The sequence below is a fragment of the Labrus bergylta genome, chromosome 3, assembly GCF_963930695.1.
Source record: "Labrus bergylta chromosome 3, fLabBer1.1, whole genome shotgun sequence".
NCBI lineage: Eukaryota > Metazoa > Chordata > Actinopteri > Labriformes > Labridae > Labrus > Labrus bergylta.
The window spans coordinates 28,664,683-28,688,974 of NC_089197.1; the positions used below are offsets into that span (position 1 = coordinate 28,664,683).

The 24,292-nt window shown below is 40.0% G+C and overlaps 1 protein-coding gene across 1 annotated transcript in view; it reads left to right on the plus strand.

Moving 5' to 3' along the window:
• ush2a (Usher syndrome 2A (autosomal recessive, mild)) overlaps window positions 1–24,292 on the plus strand; it is a 192,969-nt gene that overhangs the window by 110,867 nt on the left and 57,810 nt on the right. Inside the window, exons 55-63 of the mRNA XM_065953099.1 lie at window positions 1,761–2,095; window positions 3,788–3,943; window positions 5,277–5,440; window positions 5,636–5,845; window positions 8,850–9,052; window positions 9,143–9,255; window positions 10,145–10,358; window positions 12,596–12,764; window positions 12,857–13,078. Of these exons, the coding sequence (XP_065809171.1) occupies window positions 1,761–2,095; window positions 3,788–3,943; window positions 5,277–5,440; window positions 5,636–5,845; window positions 8,850–9,052; window positions 9,143–9,255; window positions 10,145–10,358; window positions 12,596–12,764; window positions 12,857–13,078 (1,786 nt within the window). The remainder of the gene's footprint in view (window positions 1–1,760; window positions 2,096–3,787; window positions 3,944–5,276; window positions 5,441–5,635; window positions 5,846–8,849; window positions 9,053–9,142; window positions 9,256–10,144; window positions 10,359–12,595; window positions 12,765–12,856; window positions 13,079–24,292) is intronic.

Consider the following 24,292-nt stretch of genomic DNA (forward strand, 5'->3'; position numbering starts at 1 on the left):
TGTCTTAATTTCAAGCTACAGGTGATTCTCACTCTTGTCTGATTGTTCAAACCTCAGCTCTAATCTATCTATTGTTGTAGGCAGGTTTTGGATTGAACGAGTTGGATCTGTAATAACTTCTACTTTATTTTCTACGAATTAGAAAAACAAGCTAAGATATGGGACTCGATCCCCGTACCTGAGGGTTTTTTTTAGGAGGAAGAGTATACTGTATAGGTTTATAAGTGTTGTTAGTGTTGATGTAATGCATTAAATGTGAAGATTGTTATTTTAGCTGCAGACTTCAACATTTTCTCCCTGCTTTTCAGTTATGTTCTTATTTAAATAGCATAGATGCACAAAGATACACACATACACCATATACTTACACACCAACAACACTCTCAAAGCCAACTTTGTCATCTATCTCTCTCGCTCACTCATACTCACATCAACACATATCCAAACACACACACACCAACATACTGCACTGGCCTTAGCCCCCTCTGCTCTGTGTCAGTCTAGGGTCTCTCCTGTCTTCACCATCTCCAGATTACATCAGGCTATTCAATCTGTAAATGACTTCCACCACAAAGCACACCCAACACGCACTCTGGGAAATGAGCTACCTAACTCAACGTGACCCTGCCCATATGTGGTTGTGTGTGTGGCTCAGAGTGTGCATGTGTGTGTCCTGTATCACCTCACTGTGTCACTTGTTAAATGAATATCAAGGTTGTGTGAGAAATAATTGTTCTTGACGTTCATTCATTATACTCTCGTCAACACTGACCACTCAATCACGTGAACTGAACGAGCTCTGGACTGATCAGTTACTGTACATGACAGTTTGTGTGTAAGAGCGTACAGTTCATGAACACACGTGTAACTTTAATGTGTATGTACACAAGTAACTACTGAACTTAGGTAAACCTGTGCATGTATGTGCTTATACAAATATTTATTGTATGTTTTTCTGTACTTCAAACGTGTTAAAGGTCTGTTTGTGTACTTGTGTGTTTGAAAGTAAATGTGTGTGTATGTGTGGCCGTGTGAGTGTATTACCATTTGTGTGTGTGCCAGTTACCTTCATCTTCATGCTGAAATGCTGACAGACTGAACTGTTTCCAAATCAGATGCAGTGCTCAACGACTGCAAGCTTTTGTTTTTGCATGCAGCAATTCCATTACCAGCCGTTTTCATTATTTTAGCATGGTGTTTGTGCTTGTGCGCGTGTCTGTGTGTGTGTGTGTGTGTACCCTGTTTTAAATGTGATGAAAGGAATCTTCTGCTCAAGTCAAAGTCAGGTTATCTTTCCCCACTGGAGAGTTGAACACACACACACACACACACACACACACACACACACACACACACACACACACACACACACACACACACACACACACACACACACACAAAATGACCCTCCTTACACATAAACATGAAACAGTGCATACATTGTTGCACTAGTAGCACTCAACTTCCAAGAAATGTGTTTGCATGAGCGCATTGTTTAAGCTCTCACATGAACACATACCTGCACAATGCAATAAATTCCTTTAGTTTAATCTCAAATATTCAGCTGACCTCAGCAAACAAAGAAGGTTTCGACAATCCAGCAGAACAATGGTAAAAAAAAAAACATTTTGGAATAATGACAGCACAGTTCAAAAGGATTCAGTGCACTAGCTTTCATTTTCTGTGAACTGCTCTTTTAATCTGAATAAAGTATTTTCATGGAACAACCCAGAACTTAAATCAAATCACTTGTGTTTTAGGTCACATGGTCTCCTCCCCTCATTCCCAATGGGGAAATCCATGGCTATGAGATCCGCTTCCCTGAACCACGCATCTTCCATGATAGTGCTGATGTATCTGAGCTCAACGTCACAATAACAGACCTCATTCCCAACACAAACTACAGTATCACTCTGCTGGCCTGTTCAAAGGGTGGTGGACATGTTGGGGGATGTACAGAAAGCCTGCCCACTCCAGCTACTACATTACCCACAAGCCCTAAAGGCCTCGAACCTCTGTCTGTAGTCGCAGTCAGTGAGTCTTTCCTGGCCATTTCCTGGCAACCACCAAGCAGGCCCAACGGACCTAACATCAGGTATTTCTATTGAGCTCCTGTAAGGAACTTTGGGTTTGTGTCAATTCTGTCGACTCCCTGTGGATAAGGTTGTGCCTTTTATCTCGTTTCTCATTTTGTCCTGTTCATGTATTAGTAATGATTTTTCAAAAAAAACAACTCATCTTTTTTCTTTTTGCAGTGAAACATGTCACTCACCTTTGGAAACAAAAAGACAGTTTTAGAGGCAGTGTTTACATGCAATAAAATTAATTAAATACATCTTGTTGCTCATGGTCCTGCTACAGCAGGTCATATTGAAGCGTCTACATTAATTTCAGTCTGTTCTATAACCAGCTGAAAACTCCTCACAAGAACATTAAACTACTGTGTTTCACAGTTTTGTTCACTGTTAGTTGGAGGTTTCTTGGTGCTGAAACTCTGATGAGCAAAATGTATAATCACAAACAAGTTCCTTTGTCTTTCTGTCTTGGCATCACTGTAATATAACATTGCTTATGAACGATGGTACCACTAGAACAAAAAATCTCTTACAATAGTTTAACATCCATTTAATCTGTAATGAAGACATGGCCAGTGTTTGAAGTAACATGTTCTTCTTTACTGGTATCACATTCCTCCGGTAATCCAGTACATGGATAGCTGGGGGGAAATATACATTTTTATATTTCGACTGTTATGTGCATGATATTAAATTGAGATTTCTCCATCCACAGCAGCAGTCTTGGCATGATTCAGCCAAAACTACCACTTTGGATCAAGGAAAAGTGCCCCTAAGCAAACAATGTTCTCCTGTTGTATATGGTGGTTGTAGGAATTGAACAACGTGAAAGGGTTAGAAGTAAATTGAACATAGATTATTTATATATCCAATATTAAATACCTCTCATAAAGAGCTAATACTTGTGGACCAAACTTTAAACTATCATAAATTAACATAATCAGCCCCTTGTGTTTATTCATTAAAGCTCAGATTTAGACAAACAGGAAGCTAAGGAGGAAGTCTGCAGCATGTTGCTACAGTTTTTGAAACATCTTCTGGAGATGTTCAATTGTTACTGAAAAACTCCAGCAAACAGGCACATAGGAACACGTTAACAAGCTGCTAACATAAGTGTCCTGGTAATGAGCTAAGTCTTGTGCATTCTTTAATCAGTGTTTTCACAGTCCTAATGCACATTCTGGTCCGTTTTGTTCTGTCCTGTTCTCCTCAGTCGGAGATTAGGCCTTAAATAAAGGTCCATATTCCTGGCAGGCGATTAAAATGCATGAGCCCGTCTCTCTGTTCTGCTCCGCTCAGCTCTGTGTGTTTGTCTAAGTGGGTTGGTTAAAAGGCGGCATTAAGCCCTTCTCTTCTGATTACAGCAGAAATTAGCATCACTGTGGGGAGAGGAAAACACAAACCCTGCAGAAAAAAACACAACAGAGGTAGGGGCGTAGGGAGGTAGGGGTACGATATAGTGAACGCAAAAGAATAGAGATGATGAAAAACAGCAGAAGAGAAGGAAATGGGCGATAAGGAGAAGAGTCAGTTGAAAATTGTATGTTGAAGGGTGTGTTTGTTTATGTGTCTGTGTATGCAGGCATGGGGGTTCTACCATGTTTGTCTGCATGCTCATTCTGGTGCATTTGTGAACATGTGTTGTGGCTTAATGCATTCCTAAACATCCAACCAAGTGTGTGATTTTTCTTTTATTCAAATTTCCCCTTCAGATACAAGCTGCTCAGACGTAAAACCCACCAGCCCCTGGCCATCGCCACGGTCCCCACAGTAACAGCCATGTCCCCTCCCCCTTCAGAAGATCTCCATCACTGGCTCCATGTTTACTCCGGCACCAAATTGTTCTACCAAGATAAAGGCCTAAGCAGGTGAGATTACTGAAATGAGCTCTAGAGCAAACGCCGGAGCCGCAGCAAACCGTGTGTGCAGAGCCGATCGGCGAGCTACTGCTGATGCCGATCTTTTAATACCGCTCAAAGATACATTAAGCAAATATCCCAAAGAATTAAATTGTTTTTCACACAGCGTCCCCTAATCTCAGTTTGGCACTTGGTGGAAGCAAATTTTTTCCCTCTCTGCTTGCTAAACGGCTCTGGGTGTACTCTTTTCTGGTTTCTGTCTCCGCTGTGCTTTATTTAAGATGTAAACTGAAAAAACTTTTGAAGGTGTCAGCAATTTTAACTTTGAATGTTTTGTGTATGATGTCCTAGAAAGTTCTTTATGAAAAGCTACTTGTATAATATTTGAAAGATTCACCGTGTTAGCAGCTCTAACAGTGAAATTAGAGTAATCATGAGTTAAAGGGGACATATTCTGAAAAAAACAAACACTTTTACAGTGTTTTTGAACATATATTTGGGTAACCTGAGTGTCTACCGACCGGCAAAATGTGAAATAAATCCATCCAGTCCTTTGTTTGTGTTTCAAATGTTTCTGTTTCAAATTTGCTCAACTTGTGATCTCACAGTCTGTCTGATAAAAAAATACCCTCCCCTCCCCTGATATCTCCACCCATGGACTCCACCCCCAGCCTAGAGTAAAACCTTTGCGCGGGTCCACCATTTTATTCTCGCTACAGAGGAGTGATGTCTACCGGGAAAATTCAGGGGGGCTCATTGAATTTAAAGAGACACAAACACCAAAACAGAGCATTCTGAGAGAGCTGGTTTATACAGGGTCACAAACCTCCTCTGGTGCTTGATTCATGTTATATTTTGACCAAAGCACAGCACAGATGTTTCATTTAGAGCACAGGGGACTGTTTGAAAAGGTAGAAAAGGGGGATAATATGTCCTCTTCAAAGATAGTTGAAGGTAGGGGCGCCATTGGACTAGTGGTTAGAGAACACACCCCACGTACAGAGGCTGTACTCCCCGGTGCAGGAGGCCTGGGTGTGATTCCGACCTGTGGCTCCTTTTCCACGTGTCATTCCCCACCCTTCCTTCCTGGTTTCTGACTATCTACTGTCTTGTCACTCCAAAAAAGGCATAAAAAGCCTAAAAATAAACCTCTAAGAAAAAGAAAAAAAATAGTTAAATGTAGACACAAAATTAGGTCCCCCCTTGTTTCCCTTTAAGAGCCTGTTTTTGGATTATTGGTAGAAGAAACTTGAAGAAAAAAGAAGAGTTTGCTTTTGAACTGACATGTAAAACATTTTTTTTAGAACCGTTAACATCTAACAACAACATTGTCTCTCAACAGATTCACGCGTTACCAGTATCAGTTAGAGGTACACAATGATGTGGGCTACTCTTCAGGAGAGATTGTTACCGCAGTGACCATGGCAGGGGTTCCCAACCACACTCCGTCTCTGTCTGCCCGCGTTATCAATCACACAGCTGTAGAGGTCGACTGGACACAACCATGTAAGACTACCCTATCTCTTTAACACACACATTTCAACACACACAGCTTGCCAACTCAAAAGTCTTTTGTTGCAGAATGTTCTCCGAAGATTGTTCTCTGACTTTACAACAACCAAAAGTGAAACAAGACACAAAGAATGACGTTTTTTCCAACTGCTACATCACTCTCCTCCATCTCTTTGTATCATTTTTCAGCTTTACAGGACCTACAGGGAGGAGTTGAATCTTACTATCTGACTGTAGAGTCTGCTCAGTCCATCCAAGTCTTGGCTTTGCCCCCTGAGATCCTGTCCACAGTGATTACTGACCTTTGGCCCAGCACCACATACCTGATGTCATTACAAGTGTCCAACGGAGCACATAACACAACTAAGACAGTAGTTAACGTCACCACTGAGGATGGAGGTATGTGTATATTTCCCTGATTTCCAGTCAACATTTGATCACAGTAATGGGTTTTGATTTGTTTAAGGGTTGCCATTGTGCACAGTTGTATATGAATATGTGTGTCGTGATACAACAGGTGATCTCAATACATTTAAGAGAGGTGTGTGTGTTTACAGGCATTTTCCTGTTACTGTTGTGCTTCACAGAAGATGTTAAACACATCATGTAGTGAGGCATGAAATCAATACAAAGAGGCGGGTATTAGGCGGGTTTAAAATGCTTGTTGGCACCAGACAGTGACGAACACACACAAACTGCACAAACAGCCTTACACACTCAAGCCAGAAAACATGGCTGCTTACACCACTAATGCAGGATATGATAACCACTCTTTACTACTGACTAACAATACCTACCTTTTTTATTTTTAATGCAGAGTTCAATGGAAAAAAAGATCATGATCAAAATAGTTAAACAATATATGTTACTTTTATTTAGTTGCAAAAAAATCCCCAAATTTGAAGTGATATTATTATAATATACCTCTTTAAAGAGAACATCAGCATCACATCAGTAGCTAATATTTGTTTTGAAAAAACACACATACAAAATAACTTTGAATATTTTTCACAATATTTCTCACAACAGAGAGAAAAAAGTAGAATAAAAGAAGTATGTCAGTTCTTGGTTTTACTAGTATTTACATTTTCAGGAAGGTCAGCTCTCTCACTGTCATCACCACTCTTCTCTCCATTTCCCTCTTGAACTCTCAGCCCAGCCTCTCAGCGTTTGAGGGTTGTCTTTCAAATCACTCTATGTAATTATATGTCCAAGGCCGCTCACGCTGTCTGTTGTTTTCTTTATGTCTTTCTCAGTCCTTCTGTCTGACCATTTCTCTGTCTCTCTTTACCCTCTAACAGTTCTTTCAGTGCAATCATATGTCAGAGGCCTCTCTCTTTCTCCCTAATCTGAGCCATATAATAAAAAGTGCATTAAAAACATTAGAAAATCATTAGGTGCTAAAGGCAAAGCACGGCTCGTTTAACTGAGAGGGCTCTGGAGGTAATTTCATTATTTTACAGCCATAAGAGTGCACACACACACGCGTGCGCACACACACACACACACACAGACTGAGAGACACACACTAACACACACATACACACCAAGACCAAATATATTTTAACTAATGCAGCTCAACCCTACCAACCATCGTAACATGGCTTGCAATCTATAGGGCAATGCTAACATCAGGGCTAATTGGCAAGAAAAATGTGTGTGTGTGTGTGTGTGTGTGTGTGTGTGTGTATGAGCGGAAGCGGCTCAGTGTGCAGTATTGCGTGAATAATAACATCCTGCAGTAAATGAAATGTAGAGCAGTAGGTTGGGTTTAGGTAAGTGCATTGGCAGCAAATGAATTGGGTTAACTTCTCTTAGCTGAGTGCATTTTCACTTAGAAAAGTAGATGGAGTCTGTATGATTACCTCTCTCACACACCATCTCTGATGTCCTCTGTGACTGATTCTCACTTTTAACTCACACTATGATCTCTATTTTCAAAAGAAAGTTTTGTTAAGTAATCTGTTTTTATCCAATATTCTCCCACTGTTTCTATATCATCTCTTTCTTTCTCAGTTGATCTTTTTCACACCCTCTGTTCTTCATGTCGCCCTGTATCCTTTAAAATCACTGTCATTCACTCCCTTCTTCTGCCTCGTATGTGCAACTCATTTCCCATAGCTTAGTATGTTATACTAATCAGCATTTTTGATTAATGTACGTGTCATATGTAGATTTGCTTTAAAAATAATTTCATGTAGGAGGGAACTAATTGCATTAAAGGAACCAAGAATGTAAAATATGGTGAAAGAGAAGGAATATAAAAACAAAGAACAGATTGGTAAGGCTGTCTCAGGGAAAGATTCACTGTTACGTGACAGAGAAGCGGTAAGCTGATCACACTGAATCAATCTTTTATGTTGTGTGAAAATGCACTCAGCTATGAGAGGTTAACCCTGTTCATTTGCTGCAAATGCACTTCTCTTAACCCGGACCACTTCTCTACATTTCATTTGCTGCTAGATAGCTTCATCAATGCTGTGCTGCACACACAGGGAAACACAGGTGGTATCCCTCCCTCTCTAACACACCGACAGAGTCCCACACACACACAAACTTTTCTGCATACGAAAGCACAACACATATAAGTTCAGTTTTTCCTACAGGAAATTTGCCAGTTTAAAATGAAATAAAAATTACAAATTAAAATCGACTAGGAATACACTAAACATCTCTATTTACATTAACTTTACAAAAAAGAAAAATAACTCTTCGTGAATTAACAGTTTGCAGTGATTTACACATTTTGACAATGTTGAACACACATATTGTTCATTTAGTGGATGTGTGTGTGTGTGTGTGTGTGTGTGTGTGTGTGTGTCTGTGGACTACAGTATGCTATGTACTCTGTATGTGTCTTTAGGGGCTATATCTTCAGTTTTTGGACTGAACATAGCACTCTGAGTTTGCAGCAGGCTGTTTCGTTATTGATGATACATTTCTGATTGTTGTCACCTGTAACCACCAACTGATACTTGCATGATAAGTTTAAACACACAAGATGAAACAGAGAAAAGTCTTCTTTTTCCCTTCAACAGTTGTTAAGGTGAAGCGTGCATATTGTTCAGGTGGCTGCCTAAACTGTAAAGCGCTGCTGGAAACACTGATGTTTTTCCGGGTTTTTCTCCCTGTATTTTAAAATTTTAGTCATTCATAGAATTCATAGGAATTTCTTTTGAACTTTTGAACTTTATATTGATTTTTATTTTGGAGCTGAAAAATAAAAAGCTTCTGAACTTAACATGTGATGTAGAGAGCACTGGTTTTACAATACAATTATTACATTTTTGTTAGAAAATGACCATGTCTCATTCCTTCAGGCTATACAATTATCCAGGGTGTGCTTTAACAATTTAACAATGTTGTGTCTCTATACCCGTACGCTCATTTGTGCCATCCTCAGAGCCAGACGGGATGTTGGCCCCAGAGGTGGTTCCAGTTAACAGCAGCACAGTACGTGTTCTGTGGTCCCCTCCTCTACAGCCCAATGGAGCAGTCACTGGTTACTACATCTACTTAAATGACCGTCTTCAGGGCAGCGTAGACAACAGCTCAGGGTCCTACCTGCTGGGGGACCTGCTGCCTTTCACTGTCTACAATGTACAGGTACATGTTCTGACAAAAGCAGACATGCACAGCCACACAAATTAACCATGAGCATTACGTATTTATCTTGTGTTTGTGTGTGCCTTTCAGGTGGAGGTGTGTACTGTCTATGCATGTGTGCGGAGCAATGTCACTCAGACAACAACTGTGGAGGATCTTCCTGTTGACCTGGCCCCGCCGGATGCACAAGTGATCAGTCCCAGGTAGTAAATAGATGTTCTGCATATGTCTGTTGTTTTAAATAATTGTATATTAGAACCTAACCAGTTCTGGTTTACCAGTGTTCCAGTTCATATAACTCAAATACAATGATATACAAACAACAAAACAATATAATAATACCATAGGCAATAAATAAAGCTGGTGCTGATGGAGGAAGTAGAGGGACTGGTTTCTGCCTCTTAAGGCTGCACAGTATGTGGGTTATACAGCATGAGCTATACAATCTGGTTTAACTTACAACTTACTCGTAACCCAAATACCAATGACAGATTTAAAGGATGTTTACAAAACCATTCCAATTTTTACTATTAAACCAAAGTCTTTGCAGTAAAAAAATATATATATTTATAGCTTACAACCCCAAAGAAGATTTTTTTTAGCATTTATCCATCTTCAACAGCATCTTATGATCCAAAAGTTATTTTTAACAGCTTCCAAAATTAATTACCTAAGAGGGTAAACAGATTTTTTTGCCGTCAGTCAATTTGAATGACATGTTAAACTTCCTGCTTCACATTTGACCTGAGTTGCAATGTTACAAATCTTTACAGAGAAGAAGTGATCATTTGTGGCTTCTTCTTTTTCTGTCCAGGAGACTGTAACATTGTAACTCTGTGTGTTACTACACAGGTCTTGTCCCTGCCAACGATGTCAGAGATATGAAAAAAAAGAGGAAAATCAATAGTGAGAAGTGTGTAAAGATGCACACATCCTGACACTGTAACTCAACTTTGTCAGACATTTACCGTGCATGAATGCACGTGTGTCTGACAAAGTTTTTGTGTGTCTCCCTGTCGTGTGAAAGGAGTGTGAAGGAGCACACATACCCATGTCTGTCTCTTCTTGCCCTGCTCTCCTTTCTTCTGTTAGGATGGTGGGTTTGGCTTGGTCTCATCCAGGCAGACCCAATGGGATCATGCTGGGCTATGAGGTCTTAAGACGTACTCTGAGGTCATGTGCTGTCACGTCCTCTGCTGGTGAAGAGTCAGGAGGTGCAGGTGGTTCACGGTTCAGATGTACCTACCTGCAGTGTCCTGCCGCCCATGGTGTATGTGGGACATCCTGCTTCCACCCTGAGAGCCAGGTGATTATTTTCTACAGATTTTTATTTTCATTTTTAACATGGCTATGGAAAAGTGAGCTTTTTTTTTTAACCAAACATCTGCACATTTTACACAGACTTCTTAAGTGTAGCATTAACACTGTGCACAAAGAAGAAACAACATTAAAAGGCTAAGATAGTGCAATTTTAATGATTCTAGGGGCAGCACTGGGATTTTTAAAGTTTGTTAGATCAGTAGTACTACCTTCAAACACACACTCTGCCAATGCACCATATAATTAGGTGTGTTGTTGACATGCTTATAAAAACTGTTTTGAGAAGAACTGTCCTGTTCTGTTTGGTTCTTCATCTTCTCTCTGATTTAATCCTCATTCCCCTTTTCACCTGCAAACAAGAGACCCGTTTAACTGAAGCCTTTCATGAGCATATTCTATTAATTAAACAACATCATGTAGAACGAGGTTCAGGTCCAGGAGTCTTTGCTTTGGCTGCTCATCTCTTATGAGTGGAGAATACATTGGTGCTGTGTACTCCCTTGGGATATAAGTCATCAGACCTCAGGCATATACACAAAGCCCTGTAAAGAAACATACGGATAAACAAATAAACACTCACATTTTTGCTTCTCAAGCGCTCGCTCTTTCTGTGTGATGCACGTCATGCTCTCGCTGATTAATTTCTCTAACCAGATTAACTTGTCATCTGCATTCACTCCATCCTCGCGTCATTGAATGCCAGCCAAGTTGGCACAGTGAAACCACCCAACATATATTTATCCGCACAGCACCCTACGTTCAGAAATACACAAACACGCACATGAAAACCTCTCTCTCATCTCCGAGAAGGTAATGCCCATACACTGTGCCATTTAGTTTTCAACACAACCAAGACATGTGTGTAGCTTCCTTGTGATTGTTAATTATAAAGTTTTTGCCTTTAATAATGAGACATTTTTATGTTCAAACAGTGACATCCCAATAAAGTCACAGAATCTGTCATTAGTGGGTTGCATCTACATATTCCTGCTCCATGCTGTTAAGAGCCTTTCAGATTTCTGCTGCTTCTTTAAACACTTGGAAGGTCCAAACATTTTGTTTTTAAACAAGAACGTTCTTGCTGATGTCCTGGTAGTTCTTTAAACTAGAGCTCAGGAAAGTGAGACTGATCTACCCTCCTATCGGACACGCAGAGGTGACATAACGGAGCGCTGCGCTGAAGTTGCAAATGTTTTATCTTCTGTATCGGCTTCCAAGAACAGCAAGCAGGACCCAGCGCTGCACTCAGCTTGGCGGGCGCAGTGATGCTCTTGCCTGATGCAACACATAGACAATGAATGGCTTTGAAAGCGTGGCGTAGCACCCACTGCTTCCTATTTGAAAGGCCCTTTAAAGTGTGGCCATTTATTGACTCACTGGTTTGAATTTATTTACAATAAAGTAATTTCTGTGTTCAGGGAAAAAAATCTGATTAATAATTTTTAAAACAGAATTTATGAGTAAAGGGACCTAATTTTACACTGCTTAACTTGTTCCAGATTTTATTTCTATGTTTTTACATCACTAAATGCACAAAGATAACTGCTGTGGATTGTTGTTATGTTATATAAGAAGAAACCACTTAAAGGCAGGGTTGGTAATATTCGAATCCTAGCATGATTTTGAATGTAGCATTCCAGCAGTGTTCCGTCTGCACCCCCCCCCCCCCCCCCCCTCCCCTCTGTGCCCCCTCAAAAGCCACGCCCCTCACTTACAGGGACGAGCACCGTTGCTCCAGAAGCTGACCTCAGCTCCTCGCTTGCATTGTGTAAAAACTACATCGTCTCATGTCTCATTCAGCAGTCAGTAAACACTACATTTTATCATAATACATGTAAAAACAAAATGTGGCTATTTTACTACTCACAACGAATAACAACAAACTCACAATAAAATTCTGTCATCGATGACGCTCTTTGAGTGTGGGCTAGTGCACGCAATGGGTAGAGAACGAGCAGGGAGACAGGGAGCCATGATTGGTTCATCAAATTGGAACCTCGTGGCAGATTGTCTTTGTTCCTTTTTCAGAGCGCGAATTATCGATTTCTGTCAGGACTTAAAGACAATTTCAACTAAAATCTTGAGAAGTTTATCTGGAGAAAATTACCGACCCTGCCTTTCAGCAATCATTTTCTTGTTGTTCAAATTGCTTCTTTAACATTTATGTTTCTTGGGATTTTATTGTGATGCTTTTTCATATGTGTGCAATTGTTTGTTGACCAGGTCTGCTGTGGTGAACTTTTGTACACTAAGAAACCACATCATCATTGCTGTGAAGGCCGTTACCTGAGTTTGAGTAATTCCTCTAATCCGGTGTGTTGCGACGGCAAACTGGTTCCAGCTCTCCCTGACCATCAGTGCTGTGGAGGATATTATGTTCATGTAGAAACCAGTGAGTGTCAAACCTCTTCACAGCCCTTTTCTGCTTGACTACTCTTTTCTGTGTTGTCAAAGTGTTTCCTTCATCCGTCCTTGTCTTTGTAGATGAAAACTGCTGTCCTGACCACTCGCAGGGCCGGGTCTCAGTGGGGCCCGGTGACAGCTGCTGTGGGGGGGTTCCTTACTCCATGAGGGGCGGCCAGCTCTGCTGCAGTGGGAGCCTCCATGACGGCTACAAGGTCCAATGCTGCGGAGGCCGGGTTGTAGACGAGACACTGGTGTGCTGCGGAGATTCTGAGAGGGGGGAAGTGCATTCATATCTCCCAGGTGAGTGCAGGAAACACAGAGATACAAACATAAATTAAACATAAACTGTTGGAATACTTTCAAAACAAAACTGGAAGATTAAAGTTGAATGACATTTGTTTGTCAAAGAAGGCACACTGGGCAAGGTTTGATATGGTGCTGATTGTTCTGGATAGAAAACTGATTTGTCTTGAAAAGCCTTTATTGTAGAACTTAATCCACAAAAAGCTCCTTAGTTCAGAAAACTTCTGACCTTGTTCCTAAAAAGGTTTTGTCACAGTTTTATCTTACGTGATGTCTTCATGTTTAAAACGTAGATTAAAGGAAAATACAGAAAATTATAGAAGAAGAGAGCGAACTAAAGAGTGTTGAGGTAGACACATGGTGCAGGAACGTGGGGTCGTTTCCCCTTCTTCCTCACCCGCAGTGTCCCAAAGCACCCGGATACCATGGCACAGATGGGACCGTGCATGTGTGTGTATGTGTGGATGTGAATGTATGTGTGTCATTAGACATCTTTGTCATGGCAGATGATGATAAAACACACTCGGGATGGCACCGTTGAGGGCACTGCCAAGCACACAGCAGGACAAATGCACACTCATTCCCTCTCACAAACGCAGGCACACACTTTCACACGCAAAGACGTATCACAAACACACAAACACATCCACACAGAGTCAACAGGGTGCCCTCGGCAGGGTTTGCTTAGTGCTGAGTGCCAGAGACAGACACGTGGACTCTATTCATCACACATAAACAATGGCCCCATATGGACAGGCCTATAGTACTTCATTAGCCTATTTGCAAACACAAAGACACGCACTGACACACACACACACACACAAGATCCTTATACACACAAAAATCATAAATGATGACAGGAGAGTTCCTGATTTAATGTCCAAGATTCAAAGTCTTTATTGTCATTGTATCAGACAACAAAACAGTGCTGCATCAAGTTAGTCATCCATAAGAAAAGTTGTCCTTTATTTTTTCATTATTTTTTTTATTTTTTTCATTTTTTAAAACAATGATTTAAGTAGAGTGCTTTTTAGCTTCCATATTTCATTTAAGAGTTTCTACTCTGTTGCACCTTCATCCGTTTTCGTTGCTTCTCCATTAAATCCTCTTTCCTCCTTTATCTAAGCAGGCTACATAGTGGTCATCCTTCATTTGAGGTGGCCTCCCATGGTGTGCATATGCTCCTCACTTCCCCCCCCTTTTGCACCATCTTCATTTATACATTAAACATCTCCTCTTCTCCTTTGTTATCTTCTTTGTTACTTCTCTTCAACCTCCCCTACCTCTTTCTCTTGCACCGCTTCTCTTCTCACCACCTTTTCTTTCCCCCCGTCTTACTTCTCCCCCCTTCCTTTCTTTATGTGCCCCCTTCCATCCCACTCATCAGTCATTAGCGTTAGCTTCCCCATTGAGAACATATGGTATGATGGATTGTAGGGCTAGCGGCGCTAGCAAGGCTAAGGGCCATTTGCCGGGTGCACTGCGCTGTCGGGGTGCCCTGAGGCCAGCTATGCAACCTCGACCCCACACGTCTTGTTCCAGACTCTCACACTCACACACACAACATGCACACAGAAGCACTTATTATAGGATAGACTACTTAACCTTGGCACCACTCACTCTCAATGCCATGTCCAGGGTTTTGTGTTTTTAATGATGAGTGAGAGACAGATATGTGATAAAAGAAATATAGAAGAAAAGTGAGTGAGCCATTGAAACACTATAGATTACATGATATGATCATAAAAATAATATTAAATAATTAAAACAGAACATAGAAAAGAAAAGGCAATAATTGAAAGAACAAAAGACTATAAACACATCACAATTTAGTATGAATAAAGTACTTAATAATAAAAAATAGATTGTAAGAAAAACTACAAAAGAATAAATTAACTTTAAAAATTGTTAAGTATGAATCAAAAAAGGACATTGTGAGAAAGATGAGAAAAGAGGAAAAGTAAGTAAGTGGAAAAAAAGGAGAGAACAGGGGAGTGGTGAAGAGCTAGATGGAGCAGATTAAAGGAGGAGTGAAGGGTATCCCATTGTGCCCAGCTGATAGACTAGGTTAGGCTGATGTGATTATGGGGTCCCTGAAGTGCGATCTATCACACATTACCGTCCACACTGTCAACAACCATACACACACACTGCAGGGGAACAGCAATGCCAGGAGACAGCCGTCTGGCAACAGACACTCGTACTGGCTTATGTGCACATGTGCACATGTAGCTATACACACAGGCATCCAATCCACAAACTCAACAACAACACAAAAAGAAAACATGCATGTGTATACACAAAAGACCACATGCCCATGTAGAAATTTGAGACATACATTTGCATGAGCACTCACACATGTTCAGAAGAATGGACTATTTGAACCAGAAAACTAGTTTAAACGAGCTATAATGGCATTAGGTTTAGAATCATCACATCACTCAACCTGAGCCAGTGAACCGAGTAATTACTTATTTTTTATTTTTGAGTTGGCCTTGATCATCAGGACCAAGATAACCAAGTTTTTACAGATTCCCTCATTTCCCCACAACGTCAGTGTTTGGTGCAGCACTTTGCACTGAATAAGCTAAGTCTGTAATTTACTTAAATGTAATTTCTGATTAAAACATTGAGGTGCTGCATGACATCCCCATTAAATACCAATCCTGTTTGAAAAGTACTTATGTTGGGAGTCTGTTGAAGCTGTGTTAAAGAAGCGTTACTTAAGTGTAAGCAGATAGTAGGTGTTGTTTTTTATCCCTGCAACTGGCATTATTTTCTCATGTAGAGGTAAATGTCTTTGAAGCTCTGATTCCACTTGTTTTCTGATATAATTGTGTCCCATTCCTTCTCCCATTTCTCTTTAACATAGCCTAAATCTTCTTCCCAAGTTACTTTCCTGAAGTATTTGGAAGATTGGTCCGATTATATTTTTGGGATTATGACTGTGGTGTATCTTTGTCATTTATCTCAGAAGGGGGCGGGGATCTCCTAGAGTTCGAAACTTGAAATATTTCTCATATTTAGCACCTCACTTTCAAGTATCGTAGAAGTGATTAAAAGCCATACCATGTTGTTTTGCAATTTGTCCAAAGCAGTCAAGTCCTTCTTCATTTTTCTAGTAGAGTAAATGGTACAACATTTTCCACCTACTCAGATCTAGTTTTACAGAGCTTTCAGAATGTCCATATTTGCTCTCATATAGGTCATTCAAATTGTTGGGTATGGCTACTCCTAGACAAGACACTTTATTTCGGCCCCTTTTGAGATCACCCACTTCCATAGCTTCAGTCTTATTTAAATTTAGCTCATAGCCAGATAAAGCACCATCATTTAAAATGTATAATCTAGTAACACAAAGTGCGCTCAGCATTGTTTTGTTTACATGACTACTTATAAGCAGTAAAAATGTTCCAATCATTGAACTATGATCTTCAAAGTGACGCAATCTACATTCAAATTATTCATTCATCATTTTGAGTAGGAACAGCTGTTTCAAAAAAGTTGTGAAGTTCAACAAAGTACTGGTATATTTCAGCTGATGGCATTTTGTAACACAAGCATATTCAACAGGGTACCTTTTTGATGACAATGAAACTGGTGGATAGAGAGAACTGAAATCAGCTTCCATTCAATATATTCAGACTTCATTCAATATATTCAGACTTCATTTAATATATTCAGAAACTTTGGACATACTCCATCTGAGAAAGGCCAGCGTACCCTATCGAAAACCTTTTCAATGTCTCATGTCAAGGGTAACATTATTGAGTAATCAATTATGTTAAGATCATGCAGCACATTATCACTTAACATTTTTTTTAAATCCTGTTTGGTCCAAGGTAATTGTATTTTTTAAAATATTTGAACGTCTGTTCAAAGATTATTATTGAGGTTAGTAACTTTTTGTCTATGTTTAGAAGAGATGTTGGTCCGTACCATGAACATTATGCAGAGTGTTTTCCTTCCTTGGGTATATCACTAATGACCACTGAATTCAGTTCTTAATCTCTTTTAACTCTTTAATTTTTACTTTAGGAAAAATATTTTTTACACATAACCTAAGTTTGAGTACCCGTCTGCATCTGTATGTTGTGCTGCAGTAAGGTGGAAATGATGGGATTCAATAAGCTGAGGGCCCAAACAAGATAGATATTGGCTAAATCCTGTTATCATGCATTCCTAGTTAGTTCTGTTTTTTTATCCCAACCACATAATCGTAACACCTTTGTTACACTTTTGAGCATTCAAATGTATTTTCTCTATGTTTATAGACTAACTTTGTTGATTGCCCTGAGGTTCCCTTCTTTGTGTCTTTATTCAAACTTACCTGGTTAAGTAGCACTAGTGTAATGTCTAAAATAGCTTCTTCTGCGACCATTTTTATTCCAAGCATTATTGAGATGATGAATAATCCTCTCCTCAGCATCCCCCTGTCGTTATACAAAAACACAACGTCTCCATGCTAAATCTCTCTCTCCCAAATCTGCCAGTTTGTTTGAACAGCTTTCATTTCACTTTCAAGTAGATTAAATTCTGTTTGTTTTTGGACCAGAGCACCTCAGTTTTCTTGCAACATATCCTCCTGTGTTGCAGGTTCCAAACCAACTTTTAAGCTCTTCATTTGCTCCTCTTTTCTTCTCTCTTGGAGTTTGTATGTAAGATGTTTAGCTAAGACTTAGCTCAGATTAGATGGTGTTTAGAAGAACGTGTGTGGTGTCTTTGGCCTCCCGTTGCTCCCTGACTTTCTCTAAGTCCCTTGCCTCTCTGTGTGCGCTCCACCAATCATTTCCCCTTCACGCTTTTTCTTTATACCGTTTTTTAACTTTTGTATCTGCCCTTCAACCCCCCACCCCCCATCTTTCACTGTGTGTGCTACCATAAATACCCTCCCAACCTCACTTTAAAAAAAAAAAAAAAAAAGAAAGTGAATCTTAAAATGTATGCATTTCTTTAACTCCTTCCCTTACTCCCTCCCTCTGCCCCGGCCCAGCAGGCCCCATTCAAACGTTCAAGGACAAATCTGAATATCCCTTTTCACCGTTTAAGTGTTAAAAGCCTGGCGGTGCTGGGGTGTTATCTTAACGCGCCTTGCCGTGCCATCATCAGAGCGCGTGATGAAAATGGCTGTGATGATGCTAAAAGAAAAAAAGAGGAGGGGGAGAAAAAGTAATAATCAAATATGTTTTTCAAGGGCACAGTGACCATTTGCTGGAGGGAAATTATCCCAGTAGTTAAGCTAGCTCACTCCGAGCCTGGCGGAGTTGTGAGAGTGGATGTGTTTGTGTGTGTAAGGATGTGAGAGAGTGCTTAGCTTTTTCTTCAACTTGGTGCACATGTGCTTCACTTTCTGCATGTATTTCCCTGGGTCTGGTTTCTGTGCATGTTTCTTCATTTGTTCCTACTTGTTTCTTTCTACAGGGAGACACATCCCTTACATGTCCTTTCATTGTTGCTACCAAAAATATTCTCTTCCGACCCAACCTCTGTGTGTGTGTGTGTGTGTGTGTGTGTGTGTGTGTGTGTGTGTGTGTGTGTGTGTGTGTGTGTGTTTTATCATTGCCAAAAGCCCTTCATCAATGATGGGTAGCAAATGGCCGACAGTAGTGCAGTCCAAACAGCAGCGTCTGGCTGCTTTAGAAGATCGAGTGCTCTGTGAACACAGGAAGACATTTCTCTCTCTGTTAATGTATTTATGATGATGGCTTTTCTATTAGGTTTACTTTAATGACTGGCAAGAACAAAACAGAGGCTGTCAGGAGCAAAGTGATGAGGACGGTCTGCTCTGCTAGTGTGTGTGTGTGTGTGTGTGTTGGGGGACTGATTTTATTTGCTGTTGTGTTAGAATTGGTTACAGTCACACATTGACTTTATTAAGTGTTCCCATTAATAGTCGTAACTTGACATATTTAAGTTGATGTAACTATCTGTGCATAGACTTGTACTGTTACCTCTACATTACAGTGACCAGTGGTCTGATCAGCCCCCTTTATTCTTCTATTAAGGACATGTCATGCCCCTTAAGGTACATGACAAAAATTCCCATTGCTGTTTTAAAACGATGAATATCATTTTCTTTTATTAGAAGCAGTGAATGTAACTGTTGGAAGTGCAGCACTAAGACATATTAAACAGAACCTTCCCAAATGTTTCTGCACTCAACTTATAACATCAATCTCTATAGCTCAGTTCATGCGATGGATGTGGACTTGATAAACATGAAAACTAAAAATTAGTTTTTGTCCTGATTTGAATGCATCCAAATTACTTTTCAAATCGTCTTAACTTTTTGTATGACTTTTTTAGACTGCTTAAGTTTGTAATTTTTCACAAGGTTCTACTTCTTCATTCCCATTCCTCTCTCTCATGTCTCTCTCTTGTCTTTCTCATGTCTTTCTGTCTCTCTCATGTCTCTCTCATGTCTTTCTGTCTCTCTCATGTCTCTCTCATGTCTTTTTATCTCTCTCATGTCTCTCTCATGTCTCTCTCTTGTCTTTCTCATGTCTTTCTGTCTCTCTCTTGTCTTTCTCATGTCTTTCTGTCTCTCTCTTGTCTCTCTCATGTCTTTTTATCTCTCTCATGTCTCTCATGTCTCTTTCTGTCTTTCTTGTGTCTCTCTCTCACAGACACTTTCAACACACACTTGAACATCTGCTTGCTGTGTCTCAGTTTTTAGTGAATCCCAGAAGAGTGGTGAAAATATAAGTGCCACCAAAGCATTTATCTAAGCTCAGCATACACACACACACACACACACACACACACACACACACACACACCCTCAAACAAACACTCAAGACACACGCCAAGATGCATGCATACACATGCACACAATGTCATGCACATGCCCAGCTGGTAATGCTGTTGAGATAAAAAAAAAATAAAAAAAAAGCCGTCAGAAAGACAAGAGGACAACCGGTCAGCTGGGAAAAAGAAGGGGTGTGGGGGTTTCTTTGATTATGTGTGTGCCTGCTGCCCCAACATCCGCATGTGTGTGTCCACAAGGGAAAACTGTGCACTGTGTGAGAAAGTCAATCCACTGTGATTTCATCTCTCGACATGACATATAGTCTGGCCCCTCTGGAGCACAAAGTGCGGGCGTGCACACACACACACATGCACACACACAAACATGCAAACACTGTCCTTCCTGCAGAGAACGAGTGAGTATGTGTGCCAGGGCTCAACCAGCACTAGATGTTTTAAAAGTTGATACCATTATTGAGTCTTTAATGAGAGCTGTTACTGTTTCTAACATTACATTCTTATATTGTTTGAATAAAAATCCAATAAGTTGAGTAAAGAGTTTGAGCAAGATTATAAGAAGGACTTCAAAAATGTTTAAGTACAAGATAAGACTTATCAACAAATGCTGCATACAGCAAAACATTTCAAATTAAGAATGGGAGTCCATTAAATATTCAACCAAACTCAACTAGATTAAATTTCTGGACTAAGAGAAATATTGAATGAGGAAGTGTTTATAGTTGCTCAAGCTTCTATTGTAAAAAAACAAAAAAACATATAACTTATAGTCTGTAAGTGATGACTCAATGATAAATCTTCCATTTAGAAGCTCTCTTTTTCTTCATTGTTTCCAGTTGTGAGGTTAAAGCTGCGGAAAAGACTTCTCCTTCCATCGTTCACTTCAACTGATTTCACTGAAATTTATAATCAACTTTCATACATAGTTCGACATTTTCTGCACTTTTCCATAGCTATAAACGACATTCTCTATGTTTCTGCATTAGCCTTTACGTCACTTCTTTGTGTTTTCTGTTTTTCATGGTAAGATATTATTTTATTTTTTCCACCACAAGCCTTTTTTATCTATGGGACCTCATGCTGCTTCAGCATGAGAGAGAGAGGGAGAGAGAGGGAGATGGAGAGAGGGAGATGGAGAGAGACAGAGATAGAGAGAGAGAGAGGGAGAGAGAGAGAGAGAGAGAGAGAGAGTGTCTGCTCTTTGTTCCGAACCCATTTAATATATTCAGGTATTTAAAAGTGTTTGGTTTGTTTAAAGTTGTAAAGGGGTTTGGTCTCCTAGAGAGCTTGGATAACCCTAATCCACAACACACATTTTTATCTGTAGTTCATTGGCAGAGCTAAATATTGACTTATCATTAAGTGGAATGACTGAAACCCTCATAATAATTCACGTTGTCTAAGCACCTTGTGTTGACGCAGCTCTCCCGACGCTATTAACGAATGTATGCAAATCCAACGTAAATCTGAAGATTAGGGCTGAAGCATTCTGCGATGCAAGTGAGAAAACAAGAGGTGTGTGATAAAATGTTGTCAACACATACACATACACGCACATGCATACACATGCACAACAACATACAGCTTATAGAGAGGGGGGAATATAAGAGGTGTGTGTTTCAAAAAGTGAACACAAATGTACACGCATGTCCCACACACTCATAAACAGACGTAGCTTACAAAGACAGGGATTGTACTTCTGCTAGGTGTGAAGGGGGGATAGTACAATAGGAAAGTTTAGCTGCAGAACAGTAAACAGATGATATAGATGTTGGAACTGACTGGATGCAGAGTTACAGGTAGACAGAGAAATGGTGGAAGGAAAAGAGAGGTAGAAACAAATAGAAAACCATATAGACGATGAGCAGCAAAGAGCAGATATGGAAAAAAGTCTGATTTAAGACAGAATAGATGCATGATTGAAAAGAGGCTGGAGACTTCTGAACATTAGGTGACACATTTTCACACAGAAAAAGAATGAGATAAAACCCCTGTTATGGAGAAAGTTCAAACAGGACTGCCACAGAAAAGCAGTCAGACCACTAGAGAATAAACAGAGGGGAGGTTTGTGAGTCTTAATTGTAGAGGGCCTGGTGTCTGGATGGAAGGGATGAAGAGGTGAGGATACAGAGGAGAGGACGAGGGATGAGTGAAGAGAAGCTATTTTGGAAAAGTGTTGAGCTGTTTATTTGCGCGTCATTGAAGCTGAAGTAAAGCGCTGAGGGAATTGGCCACCAAGCCCCAGCTCTGCAACAGCTGCCGCTGCTAAGTGAGTTACTAGCCGTCAGACTGCCTTTATGTCACACAATCACACACACATACACATGCATTTTTCTGTCACATGTTGCCTGTGATGGATGTGGTGAGGATATAATGTACCGATACAGTGCAGGAGAAAGAGATGCGTCTTTCTCCACTTTGGGCCTTTAAGTGAAATAATTGCTGAAAGGAACAACATTTAATGCGCACAAAGAGTGAGCACTGATTAGGTTGTTAAACAATAAGTTATTTATCACTCCACAACGAGCTGCAGCCCCATTACAGGGCAAAGCCATGATAGAAAGCAATGACTTAGAGTTTAATGTCTGCTGTCAAATAAAATGGGCGACACAGCTGGGGGTAGATAGTGCCACAGATCAGCATGTCATCAACTGTTAGCATACATTTGCTAAATACCTCATGCAAGTTAGATTGTTTTACTCTAAACTAAATAATCACCAGAGACAGAGGGGTGCTTTCAATATTTCAGTCTGATTCCGAATGAGAAGCTTTAAGTATTGGAGTCTGTCATTAAAATACAATTTGTCCCTTTTCCATTAGTACAGTTATGATATTTAAGTCGAGCCGTGCCGTGCCATGCAGCGCTCATTTGTATTTTCTGTGCATCTTCACAGCAGGATGTAACTATGCTGACTCAGTATTATAGCAGGACATTATTATAGCCCTAATCCATTGAAAGACCAAAGCTTGACAGTTCCCACCCACAACTAAGAGCTACGACGTCAGAGTAACCAGATTGAACTTGTGTTTAAGGAGACCACAGGAGAGACGGCACCATGTTTACCCCCTATCTTCAGCTTTCATTGGTTTTCTATCTAATGTATAAGAGCTGCTGCCAATGTCCTTCAACTAACCTTAATCCAACACACATGGCTGTCAGTGTCTTCCGACTATCGTATCACATTTGTATGGTGTTGGTAAACCAAACGGAAACAGTTAGAAAAGTACCAGAAAATATGGTTAGAAGGCGCCCAATGCCTAAGGAAGAATGAATTTTAACATTTAGTAAACCTGGACTCTAGCCTTTGTTCCCTTTTTCATTTTCCTACTATCCATGGGGGTAAAAAAAAGGCCTTTCCTTCCACACTTTTTATTTAATTGTTTATCTTTTTATCTGCTCAACGTCATTGTAAATGAGGGCTATGCTCTCAATGATTTTCATACAGTTTAAATACAGACGTATAAAATTATTAATATTTTTGGTCTCTGTTTTTTTGAAGTTGTATCTACATTATAACTTTGCATTTTATATTTACAAATAGCTTTTGTTGAAAAGTTACAATTTTTCAAACAAGTGAAGTTATAAATGTTAACAGAACAAGATTCTTTAGCAGAGTTATAAAACATTTCAGTCAGTCAATCTCCAGTTATTTGAATTTAATATATGAAGTGCAGGGGATAGTGAGGAAACATGCTTTAAATGTGATATTCAGCAGCACAATATCTACAGGGAAATGGAGTGATAGCATGTATTTTAAATGTCACCTTGCTGCTGAAGGTGAAGTGGTGGCAGAGAGACATCACCTATCACTGTCAGAGATGGCAGCTCTCAGGAAAACACACTTCCTCTCCCCCTTCACTCTTTAGACGGCGTAGCCTGAACATTACCATTGAGCGAAGAGATGAGGGGAGGTGGGGGGGGGGGAGGAAAGAGCAGACGAGGATGTATATGAGAGTTGATAAGAGGAGATGCTCGCTACTATTCAGGGCAGCCAAAATACTGTTTCTCTGCAGAAGGGAAAAAAGGATTAGGGGCCGAAGGGGGAAGATATGACAAAATATAGTTGGAGGAAGGATGACAGGAGATAGGACAAAAATTAGGAAGTGTAGGAAGATGAAAAATAATAGGATGAGGAGTGTTAGAGGATGTTGTGCTTAGTGTAAGTATGGAGAAGCAGAGGAAGACTTGATGAAGAAAAGAATAGAAAGGGTATAATTCTATGTAATAGAGAGACACTTTCAGTAATTTCATATCGTTGTTGAGTGTGAAAATATGATTTTAAATCATTCTGATTAAACTGGGTGTAAAGGAAAGTCGTGAGCATTGAGTGCTACAGGAAAACATGATAGGTAGAGATTCATGATGTCTTCCAAACAACTTGAACTGATGAATACGGCCTGATACACGACATATTTTTTCTATAGCATGGATTGCAGTTTTTTTTT